The 13,258-nt window shown below is 37.5% G+C and overlaps 1 protein-coding gene across 1 annotated transcript in view; it reads right to left on the bottom strand.

Annotated features, from left to right (window-relative positions):
• LOC140241915 (zinc metalloproteinase-disintegrin-like MTP8) overlaps positions 1–13,258 on the bottom strand; it is a 106,771-nt gene that overhangs the window by 15,462 nt on the left and 78,051 nt on the right. Inside the window, exons 8-15 of the mRNA XM_072321662.1 lie at positions 8,343–8,414; positions 6,469–6,638; positions 4,062–4,146; positions 3,409–3,554; positions 2,508–2,679; positions 1,783–1,953; positions 1,091–1,208; positions 401–503 (exon numbers count right to left, since the gene is read on the bottom strand). Coding sequence (XP_072177763.1) covers positions 401–503; positions 1,091–1,208; positions 1,783–1,953; positions 2,508–2,679; positions 3,409–3,554; positions 4,062–4,146; positions 6,469–6,638; positions 8,343–8,414 — 1,037 coding nt within the window. The remainder of the gene's footprint in view (positions 1–400; positions 504–1,090; positions 1,209–1,782; positions 1,954–2,507; positions 2,680–3,408; positions 3,555–4,061; positions 4,147–6,468; positions 6,639–8,342; positions 8,415–13,258) is intronic.

The following is a 13,258-nucleotide window of genomic DNA, read 5'->3' as shown; positions in this document are numbered from 1 at the left end:
TACATACACATATAGCAGAGAAAAAAGCAGTGGTGATACAGCATTAATAAGCAAGCCCATAGAAAAATAATTTTAAGCTTTTATTACTTGTCACAGTAACTTCCATTTCTGTTAAAGCAACACTGAAAACAGCACAGTAATGGCATTGATGACTTCTATCTACATTAATGTAAATGATTTCTTACAGCTGACTGGCAAGTTGCTTTTGCAATAGTAACAGCCTGATGCAAGAATTCATAATTTGAATAAATGATTCTTGTCCTGAAATATTTCATATGAGACCTTAACTCTTTAACTCTGCCATTAACAGAATCCTGTCACTACAAACTAATTTTTTGATATTGGTTGCACACTATTTCTCACAGATTTTTCTTCCTGACTAAGAGATTTCTATACTTACTGAGGCAGGCAAGGTTCAAATGCTGTTCTGCTTCCTCCACAGTTCCCAAATGAACTTCCTTGAGTGTTGAAAGTAAAACACTTTTCATGTGCTGCTTTGGCATCTGGAATGCAAACATATAGGATGAGTTGAGAGTATATGTGAAAAGACATTAAAAACAGATGATTTTATCATGTGATACTTGACAAAGACATGTAATCACCTAAAAATAGAAGGAATATATACTTGACTCTAGATCTACTATGGTATCTACCTTTTTTCTTTTTTCTTTTTTTAAAGAGGAACATATTTCTTAAGAAATCAAAACCTAAAGAACTTACTGCAAATTTCACATTATTTCGTTATTTACAGTTCTATAGAGAATACATAATAAAGGATTCCTGATGTGAAGTTTGCAAAAAATCACATGAACTGGAATCTACAATATTGAGATTATGAAACAGCTGGTTATCACCATCTACAGAGAAACATATCTTTCTCTGTTACTATCTCTCTCTCAACATGCACAATTTTTGTAACATTAAACGCATCAATGATCTCATCACAAAGTTATTACAACACAGAGTAACTTCATAAAATCATAATCAGATATGGAATTTGTTATGAGGTGTGCTCATGTGGCTCTGATTCAATGAGTAGAGTCAAACTTATTGCCATGGAAACTATCAAACGGTCCATTAACATACTGACCTCCTCCCCAGACATTCTCACACTGGTGGTCAAGCGTCAAGCACTGACCGTCATAGCAGGTAGCGTCCACTGTGTCTTTACATGGCTCTCCATTTTGCCTGTATACATTGGCTGGACACTGGAAGGAATTCACACACAGAAATCAATGGCATATAATGTATTATCACGTGATCCATTTGTATGACAACATAAAACTCAAATCATAACAGCTGTGAAAGAAATAATGTTTGTAGGAACCCTATACAGTTGATATCTATAGGGTACAGTTAGACAATGCATGATATCAACATAGGTGTAAAAAAAAATGTACAAACCTCTGTATTCTTACGATACATTGTAGACTATCACAAGCTTATGGCTACTTTGTAAAATCATGATTTCATAATATTTTATTTCAGGCTAGCATAAGCCAGTCTATTTTACACAATTAGGTTTGTGTCAATCTATGCAAAGTTTCTTTCATGATGTGAAAGTCAAATATGTTTAGTTAACAGTTTGAAAAGACATGTGAGGAAGTTGACGAAGATTTTAATAATGAGTTACACTAAAAAACAAAAACAAAACCCAACCCAAAACCCATGACATGGTTCAATGGAAACTAAGAATTGTAAAATCTTAAGTTTACACTTTACTGCAGTACATCTGTCCAAACTAGGCCCTTGGATATTGCTAGTCTGGTGCTTCAGACCCACCTTTGCAGAGAGACCGGTGCAGTACTCCGGAAGGTCGCACTGGGTACCAATGTCGCGACAAACTTCACCCGCTTTCTTCAGCTGGCAGTCTTCACAGCATTCGCCGTTGGCACACGTTGCGTTCTCGTGCAGACGACACGTGAACGCAATACAGCAGTCATTCACACATTCCTGTCAATGGAAAATGACTTAAGTTTCATCAAAGGCAATAACTCTTTTTTTCTAGGTTATTCAAGAACTTCTCAATACAACAAAATTCTGTAGATAGAATATTATTTGAAAGCTAGGAATGTAAATCTATCACTGAGCATCTACTTTATTGATACAAAGATGTGGTACATTTCCATTGATAGTACATGCTTTTAGAAGTAAAGTACCCACAAACCAAAACTTTACTAAACACACATAATGGAAACTGTGTGGTTGTACCATCATCACTCAACATCCTAAAATTGTGATATCACGTAAAATAATCAAAATCACATATTTCAAGCTAATAAACTTTTCTACATGAAATTAATTCGAGAGGCATGTTTGCAGAGCTGCAATATAAAGCAGTGGGTCTCTTTACTCTTCACAACGATTATTGACTGCTTTAATGTTGCATTTGTAAATACTGCTAGTCAAATCTCTGACAATAACAAAAAACCCAAGTTTGGCCTTTTATTTCATTCACATCAGCTTGTCATACTGTAGGTGATATTGAGGGCCCAAAGGTCACAAACCTCAGGTGATCCACAGTCACACTCTTCTCCATTCTCCAGGAATCCATTGCCACAGATTGGTCCATCAAAGATCATGTCGGGGTAATCAAAGAGACACGCCCCTAAACCCTTCTCCAGAGATGTGTTCAGATCGTCATAGGAACAGGTGGAGAAATTTGTAGGTGGGATGGGACTGTAGAAAGATTCCAGGATAGAATGAGCAGTAGAAGGTCATTTTGTCTACAAATCACCCAGAAATTCACAAACTTAAGACGCCAATGAAGATTGAGCACACTGAGAAGACCATATCAACTTTTAATCAATAATAATTGTCCATGTGGTTCAATCTATCACTATCTTACTCTGTATCAGTTAATACAATGCTGCCTCATATCATTGTCAACATACTGAGAATCAAAAGGGTTTTATAGTAATTTGGGGGAGGGGGTATTGAATTATTGGTATCATAATTTAGAGCTCGATCTCCTCTACACTATGGTGTCAGTTTTAAATTATTTTCATTTCTAGTAAAATATTAAACACTAAAACAACAAGGTGTCATTTTACCATATATTTGGAACAATGCTTATTTTACCATATATTTGGAACAATGCTTACAAATCTCCCCACTTTTGATAAAATAAACTTCTGATTTCATGAAAATTGCTATTTCTTTCAGAGGAGCTTTTAATAAGCCATTGGTCTAAGGGTAGGAGTGCTATGCCCTATGCACTTCAAACAACCCACTTCATTTCTCTCATAAAGAGGAGAGTGGAATCCCAATGAGGTGGTCAAACACTCATAAACCAGCTGATATCTGCAATAATTTTAAAGAAACAAAGGAGGTGGATTACCCTCGAAGAATAAGAAGGATTACCAACAAAAAAGAAGAAGAAAAAGACAAGTATGACTGGAGACATACCCACTGGATGGTTCCATCACACACCCCACATTGGAAGGAGCATCACAGATACAGTTCCTATCAGACGTATCGTGGATGAAGCCCAAGTTGTGTCCCATCTCATGAGCCAATGTGCTGGCTACCACGGCAACATTGCTGTCATGGTCCTATGTAAAGATAGAAACAAAAGAGAATTAAGAGAATCATAACATCTACTAATCAAAAGCATTAGTTTCTGGGCTTTCTCTGTTTTTCAATAAACTCTCCTCTTTGATTTACAGTTCTTAATATGATACACCTTTCCACTTCTACACTTGACTTATTCTTTTACCTATATCATCTACTGTTATCTAAGGTATTTCTTCCACAGTATAGATATCAAAGCACAAGAGTGGCCTATATGACACTTATTCCACTCTTGTCACACACACACACACAAAATATATATATATAAGAAATATCAATTAGCAATCTTATATCCTTTATCTAACTAAAGCAAATACATTCACATGACATGTTCTTGATTGATCTTTCACCAAGAAACATCTTATTTAGATAGTTTGATTCATGTAATAGATATATAGAAGTTGATGGGAGAGAAACGACCCTTGACCCCGGTATCGAGGAGACAGAGCCAGGATCTACTGAGCTGGGTTTGCGATGCAAGTCCTCACCTGGCTGACTCCTCCTGATCTCTCATCCGAACACATCGTCCCAAGAGATGCCATCCCAACGGTGCTACCATCAAAGTTTACACCCCTGGAAGAATGTACAAGAGAAGAAAAATCTACTTTTAAGCTTCAGGAAAATTAGCATCAGAGTCATTCTTGAATATAAAACTCATCAAAGTAAAGGAAAAGTTCAAATAGTAGCTTGTGTTACTGTACCAATTCCAGTTAAGGGGTAAAGCAGAAATCATGGGTAGGCAAACTTTCACATCCAGACACCTCAGAATTGTGCACAAATTATAACAGCATCTTGTGGAAACTTGTAAAAACAGCAGTATACTTTCTCATTATTTGCTCCTTATTTACAAACAACAACAAGATGAGAAAGCTGATGAGGTGAATGCATCACTGATGCTTTCTCAAGAAGACACTTCCCCCTGTCAATCTATTACCATCGATTAGGACAAAGTTCCTCCATGAATACAGCCAGACTTTTTCCCCCACAGTTATGTAAAGATGATAGAAGACCTGCCACTTTACATGCCCTGAAGATATGGTTCAAGAGCATTTTAAGAGCAGAGGTTCCTCCCAGGGTACATCAAGAAGTGTAGCTCAGAACGGGGTTAAAAGGTCTACGTGTCAAGTGTGTGTCTTCCTGCATTGACTGTTACCTTGCTGGAGGCGATATGAGTTTGCACTTCTCAAAAGTAAATATGCCTCATGCTCCCACACACCAAGAAAGAATTTTAAGGCTTGCAGAGTAACAACATCCTTTACTCTGGCTTGTCTATGGAAGGCTGGATCTTTCCAAAGTGGAATTCACAGCATGTGACATAGACAAGTTTTAAAGGGCATCCACAAAACATAATAAAAAGATGAATTGTTAAAAATGCAGATGAGCAGTTGAGATCATATAAATTTAATTTGTGCACAGGGAGAAAAATTGAAGAAAATCTATACCCCAAGATGAATTTTGCTCACAGGTTATCAGCAAGTTGCAGATTTGAGTTAGCACACTCTGCCAACACTGGGTGGGGATTGTTGTGGTTTCCAAACTTCATACAAAAGACTATTCCTCTCCCAGTCCCCCCCCCCCCCATTTTTAGATGCTGCAGACACACTAATATTGTTAATGATTGAAATTTGGCCATTACAGCAAAGATCAGCCTCCCAGATGGTTCCATGACATTTGCTCCTGCAACAATTACTCCCATGAAATATCTGTATGCTACGCCAAACATAAATTATACCCTAACACATAACCCTAACCCTAATCATAATCCTCACATCAAACTAAACCTAAAACCCTATCACAATCATAACCCAAAGTCCTTGGAGAAAATATGACTGAAGCAATTGTTGCTGAAGCAAATGATGTGTCAACCTTCCAAACAGAGCTTTGTCAGCCATTACCAATACATATATATCTGATCCAGATTCGGCTGGATTATTTCTACTGATGATAATGGCTGAGAATGACATCATGATCAGTTTTCCCTCAGCTCAGACTACTGGCCTTCCAACTCTAGCAAAAAAACGCTTTGCTAATTAAACCTTTGAAATGCACTCTCATGATTACTCCACACCATGTTGGTGAGGTAAAAATGAACACACATAAATGTCAGATTTATCCCACGGGAAATTTGGAGCAGTCTCTTTGACACTGTAACGTAGAAGTTGTCATGGTTACCAACTTCATAACCATCATCATCACTGATTAAGACTAAATACATTCAAATATATCTTCCTGGTATAACATTCATGCCTGTCATACAGCAGACAAGTGATAAATCTAACACATTCTTGGACATTTTGAGAGCAAAGACTGAGTGAATCTATTACTATGAAGACATCCACTGTAGTCAATATTTCTCTTGTGGCCTTTCAACATTAAGTCTGGCAGTTTCAAACTAGACATAAAAGAACAATGCTACTCATCAAGACATACAAATCACCAGGCACCCATGGAACTTGTCCTTGATGGGTAATGTTTTGTATTCTTTGCTTGCATATACTGGAATTATTTCTTTAAAGGACAAGTCCACCTTCATATACATGTGGGTTGAGTGAATGCAGCAATATTAATAGAACACACCAGTGAAAGTTTTGGGAAAAATCGGACAATCCATTCAAAAGTTACGAATTTTTAAAATATCTGCGCAGTCACTCCTGGATGAGAAGACTACTACAGTGTATGATGTCATCACATGTGCAGAACGATTACAGAAAATATAATGAGAATTTCACAAAATTTTATTTTTTGAAAAAAGTGCACAATTCCTCAACTTGTCACTGGCGTATGGTAAGGGTGATATTATTCCCCCTGCCTTCTAAAAGAGGCAAGTCAAGTGTTCTTTTATTATGCGAGAAAAGAGCAAGAAGGAGGGGGGTGAAGTAAATTCTGTAATCTTACGTTATAAACTGTGCATTGTCATTCTTAATGTCTGGCAGGAGGACATCTTTACGCCATCTCTGGAACTCTGCCATGGTGGTGCTGGGATTAGCGTTGACTTGGAAGGCATCACCCTGTGACCAGGTGACCACGCCCACCAGAGCGACTCGAACATTCATTGGACGATAGATCTAGGGGAGACAGGAGTCACAAGAAGCATGTTGTAGACCCACTCAATTTTATGACCTGGAATTAAAGTCATGAACACACTCCAGACATATCTTGAATAAGAGAATAACTTGACAAGGTATAACACTCCTGAAGAAACTATGTCACAAGTGATTGGAGCAATACAGCATAAACAAAAGAGCGGAAAATAAGCATGCAAAATTGTGCTGATATAAAAATGATTAAAAAATTGAGGAAAGTGAAAAATATTGGCAACACATATATTTAGGTGCGACATTTTCAGACCACCCAATTTCAAAAATGGTTATCTTTTGGAGGCCTGATCAGGCCCGTAAGAATCAAAATGTACTGTTATGTTTGCTTCTATTTCAAGCCCTCAATATTTCAGATTTAAAGATTTTAGTGTCACAAATAAGCCACCAGAGAAAGAGAGGAAAAAAAAAAGTTACTGTAAAGCAATACAATATATAGATAAAAGATAAAACAAATAAAAGAGAGAGAAAAAAAGGAGTGGTGAAAAGCTTCACAGAGTAAATATTAATCACACTCTACAAAGGACATATTCCAAACCCTGTCAAGTTACATGATAAAGTAAAGACTACAACTCTTCAAAGAGAGAAAAAGAGGGGTATTTTCTACAAACTGAATTGAACACCAACATAAGACTTCTAGGATCCCTCATCAACACCTGAGCTCAGTGATGATTGGCTCACTTCAAAGACAAGGCTTGAAATTGGAACCTTGCCATTTCTCTCTTCACACTACACCCACAAGGTGCTTGGAATGCCCACCACTCAGGCTGATGTGGACACAAATGACTCCTTGACTGTCCCCAAAAGTGAGCACTCACCAACTTTTCACCGATGACTCAACACAAATGAGGCCCTCTTTCATTTTGTCCTACTCATATGATGCCAGACATTCTCACACCATACATTCGCTAACTTCACACCAGAGAGGGGTTCATTAAACTGGTATTCCAGCAAAGCAGGTTATCTCATGTGCAATAATTAAAACATTACCATGAATTAAATAGGACTCGATTAGACAAGAAATAGCTGTGGCTCATTAAGTGAGAGTTTTGATCCTTCCCCTGATAGGATCATGAAGGTTAACTTGAAAACCAGCCCTTCAGAGATTAAACATGCTTATCTTACCATGATGAATATACTTCACAGCATGCTAATGATAAATATTCTAGGTTACACATCAGCTATACACTAAACATCTTGTCATCTGCACATGACAAAGATATCATACAGTCAACAAAATAAATAGAAGAAAATACATTTCTTTCTCTTTTCATTTTATGTAAGTGGTTATTGCTGAGCTTTCCAAAGATCCACAGCAAAATCTAATGCACTTAGAACAAAAAGTGTTGTAATACACATTGTCTATAAATCATAAATTTGCAATCTAAATCTGACAATCAAATTCAGTGTAATTGCTAAATTGAGTGATTAGTGGATGATATGAGAAAAGAAATTAAGTAAGCACATCTCCTGACAGAATAGAAATTAAGTAAGCACATCTCCTGACTGCCGATTGTTGTCAAAGCCAAAGGAGATTCCATTCTCACACCCATCAATCTGGTGGCCCAGGAGTAACCAGCACACCAACTCCCTGAGGGTGGTTTGATGGTTTGACTGTGGAGCCCAGAATGGGTGTGGTCAAAGAGGATGCGATCCTATACCGGTATATCTCACCATATCCATCATGTTGGCCATCTCTTTGCTTCTATCCTCCACAATCTCCACATTCTCCTCATGCCTCAAAAACTGCAACAAATGAAATCAAAGAAAGAGAAAAAAACTTGTTAGTGCCCAAGGATTCATATCACAACACAATAATGAAGGAAAATTTGAACTATTTGGGAACTTGAAAACAGAAGAAAAAATAATTCTGCACTGACTCATACTGATTCATATATTCAATATTTAATAATATTCAATATTCGATAGTTAATGATATTCGATATTCGATATAAAATAATATAAATATTATTTTATTTATTATTAATGAGAATGCATGCTATAAATGCACAGATGAAGCAACACATATGAAAGTGGATGAAATGACAATGACGGCAGTGATAAAGATGATTATAATAAAAAACACAATCTTCTATTCTTTTTTTTTTCAGTACAAAGACGAGCACAAAACAGGTGAAGTTGGAGGAAAGCTCTTATAGCAGGGAAGCTATCTCAAACATAGCAGGAAATATACACAGAAATCACAATGTTTATCAAAGAACCATTGACAAAGGTGAACTTAATCAATTACAGGTAACAACTAGAGAAGCACTCTGAGAGCGCAGACCTCCGCAAAGCATGCAGCTCATTTCCACCCGCACTGATCTTGTTCTTCCACAGAGATATCAGTGATTTCCACCCATACGTTCTTACAACATTGTTTGCTGAACGTCGCCCAATTTCCCAGTATAGAAGCCTTTGTTACATCATAAAACCTCAGCTGCATGGCGAGCCTCGCCCCAGCAGAAACTAGAGCACGCATGCAAACCTCAAATACGCGCAGCCCGAACTTCAAAGTTCATTGACCCTACCTGCCAAAATATCAAAAATCCTTCATAAATTCCCCCAAAATTCTTGGAGAGTTAATCGTTTGTTACTCGTGTTATTCTCAACCTTTCCTGCAAGTTTCAACCCAATCTGTTAACTACTTTTTGAGTTATTTTGCACACAGACAAACTAACTAACAAACGAACAAACAAACCAACGGTAATGAAAACATAACCTCCTCCCTTGGCGGAGGTAATTATACAACACCTAAAAAGAATAAAGTGATCCGACTGGTCAATTGTTCTTAACATTACATGCAGTTTACAGTTCCATTGCATGTTGTCGCTGTCAGACGTGCAATTATGTTTGAGCATAAATGGATATCGCATGGCTGATGTCACCAATTTCCATTGACTCCCGTGTTAAAGGGACTGTACAGTTCTGGTTGAGGTGAGGATTTAGCTTTTAACGTTTTGTGAGATATTCAGAAACCACTTTATGAGATGTCAAAGAGCATGTAATTCTAAGGGGCATCAATAGTTTATTTGCTGAAAATTGGTTTTGAAATGGCTGACATATTCAAAAAGAAGGTGAAACAAAGAGATCCTAATAAAAGAGGTGGCCTGTCGCCTTTTGTTATTATCACTTTTTGGGATATTTCAGCCATTTGAGAACCAATTTTCATCAAATAAACATTGAATCCTTCTTAAAATTACATGCTCTTTCATATATCATAAGAGGTTTCTCGTTATCTCACTTAGGAATGTTATAAACCTGAATCCCCACCTCAACCAGTACTGTACAGTCCCTTTCCACTCACAATTGACTTGAAGTTTTTGTTCCATTGCACGGCTCTCATGTCACAATATACAAACATTTGCCATGCGCACTTGACAGTCACAAGCGCGCATTTTGTTACTCTTTAACCGATCGGTTTCCTACACATATGACTAGATGACTGTGACTGTGCTACTAATTTGGATTTTACATAAAATGGTTGCTATTTCTGTGCTAAATTCAAGAATCTGTGAGTACCAAATCTGTTGACGTTTGAGGTGTTGTATAAAACAAATAGTGTATGGTCTTTACTCGTGCAATGGAACGAGATTTCGCACTCGGTGAAAGATGAGGCACACTATTCAACTCTTCTTCGCCTCGTTGAATAGAGTAGATTATAAATCTAATCACCAAGTTATTCATCCTCTCTGTGCTATTCAACAGCAAAGATTTAATACAAACAACTCAAGGATACTTAAGTGAAAGTGTGTTTTTAAAAAATGGCTACATTATTTTCCATCACTTATCCGACCTCCCATGAAAGTTGAGTTACAAAAATGACTCATGTATTGATTACTCATTTTATTGCATTAAAAAATTGACATCAATGAACGAGACCACTGAAAGAACAGTAGAGTAGTACATGTGCTGGTATTGTAGACATGGGCACTGTTGTTACGAGTGGCTTACAGAGGAGATAAAACTAACAAACACTTGAAAGTTCATTTATTATCACAATATTTTCCTACAGCCTAACTGCAGTTGCGTTTTTAAAGGTCCTACATTATTTGGCACCAGCCAGACTGTTTTCTTTTTCTTTTTCCTTTTTTTTTTTGTTTGTTGTTGTTATGGGCCAATACAATTGTCTGGCAGGAAAAAGTCCACATTGAAACTACTGCAAATCTTCCTCCCTACATGCAACAATGTCACCAGACAGTCAATTATAAAAATCACACGACCCTTGATATTATTGCATGCCACATCAGCCATTGTGTAAGAGATTCATGTCATCTTGCTCTGATGTTGCAATCTGGCAGAAGGATGTAAGTCACATCAAGAATCATCTCAGAATTATGCACATATGTATGAAGTGAATATAAGGAAGAGTGGATATCACTTTGATTTAAATCAAGTATTTGCGACTCTGTTGTATTTCTAGTGCTGGTAAATCATACAATAATGAAACTGGTAGAAATTGTCACTTGGTTTGGCAGAATACAGCCCTTTACAAGTCAGCAGTAGCTGCAATTCACACGTACACAAAATAAGTATTTTTTTTTATTGTTTTTGCAATGCAATGTGAAAACGACTAATTTGTAAGTGTGGACACAAATAAACCTTTTACTCTCAGGACATGCACTGCGATGCAAAAAATAATCCAATTTGATTTTTAAAAAACTTCTGGGATAATTTGCTCTGTGTGGTGGATGACCAACACATAAAAGGAAAATATGTATTTTTAAATCCCACAATGTACCTCGCCGCACTATGTTAACACCTTTGAGTGCCCCGTGCTGCAGTCATTCACATGTGCAGTCTTAAAGATTCAAATGAAGCCTCGTGATTTAACACTCTTTTATTTTCTTTTTTCTTTTGCTGTATGTGAATGATGGCAAATAAAGTCAATTTCCGCATCACGGCGCAAAAAAAAATGATTTTTTCCGTGTGGGAATGCAGCTGCAGTGAAGGAACCATCTCAGTAGTATCTTGTTACATCAGCGTCCATACAATGACAGTTAAACCAATACATCAATGTCATTTCACTGCTTGCAGGGCCAGCTTGCCATAAACAAATTTTTACTCATTTTACCATCTAGATGGCAAGGCTGAAACTATGATATACATTCAATATCTCATAGCTGTAAATGACAGGATATATCAACAAGATATTTTTAATTTCTGGTATATTTTCCTTCCTGATTTAATCATATGCATTTAATTCTATCTAATTTTTATTTTGTTATGAGGAAGTAAGAAATTATTTTGTTTCCAGAAATGAGTCATATGAAGATCATAGAATTAGGGTTATCTCTAATTCCAAAGATTAAAGGACACAGTTGATGCTTTTACAAATTTGAGGCAACAAAACTGTGCTTGTCATGTTATTAACATCATCAAGTCATGTTATTAACATACTACAGATAAAACACTGATATTAAATGTAAAGTGATTTGTTTTTAAATAAAATTCTAATTTTTCAGCACTTTTCTGAAACTTCTCAGTGCTTTGTACAAGGAAGAACTATTCCATGATTACCCCTCACAACCATCATTCTTCTCATGTTTAGACCAGTATGCCTACATGACTACGACCACTTAAAAAAAAAGAATGCAGTCAAGAAAAGAACCGAAACACTTGCATTTCTTTCATACATTCACTGTGTAGGTTCTTCCTGCCTTCTCATTAGGAAACTTTAGATTTGCGCCATGGATGTTTAGACAATGATTGCATTGGCCTTTATCCTCTCTCTCCATTCTTCGTGTTGCAGAGGTTTGGATTATGTGAGGACTCGGTCTACACAAATTAAAATGGTGCCCCCATAAGATCATTGCATCGGCTAGCTCACTGTGTCGTGAATTGAGCGGACACTGAATGGCCAAGAACCGACCATGAAAACTAAGATGATGCGAGATCAATTTTGATAAGCAATTCTGCGCATGCACAGAACATTTTTTTTTCCCTCTAAATGTCCGCGTCATGATAATCTAAAGCGCCCTATCTTTAAGAGCTCTTTGTAAATGTCATGGCATAAGTGCTAGAGGCCTGTGTAATTGATGTGTCTTGGCTATAAGGTCACATTATCCTCTCTTTATTTATCTTTTTTCTTGGGGAGGGGGGGGGGGAGGGGTGGGGCAGCTTTGGGTAGAGCATATGAGGGACCCTACAATGCTGTGCAGCAAAGGACCAGTGCCACCACGGTGCACCCCTGAACTCCTGTCTGCCAACCCACCCCCTCTCGTCTATCTCCTCCACTACCATGAGTACCTGGAGCCACCCGTGTGATGGTCACCATCTCATGAATATTCCCCACCTCTTCCCCTCTGGCCCTGTCTCATCACAGGGCAAACAACCTCAGCTCCACGAAAGCCTGCACCCTCATGGCCAGCAGCATTGGGTACGGTAACCTAAAGACAAGACATTCATCATGCCATGACATCTACACTCAGCATCCTCTGGTCGCTGACTGCATCTGGAATATCAGCATCACGCATCTCGAATCCTCATGGGGGTGATACACACTCGATGCGCAAGAACTTTGGATGACTTGCCTCATCTTGTCACTCTAACTTTTACTTCAGTGTGATCTGAATACAGAATAGAGGTAT

The sequence above is a fragment of the Diadema setosum genome, chromosome 18 (assembly GCF_964275005.1).
Source record: "Diadema setosum chromosome 18, eeDiaSeto1, whole genome shotgun sequence".
NCBI classification, from domain to species: Eukaryota; Metazoa; Echinodermata; class Echinoidea; order Diadematoida; family Diadematidae; genus Diadema; species Diadema setosum.
Note: the sequence above shows the minus strand (reverse complement) of the source record. Positions and strands in the feature narration are given on the sequence as shown.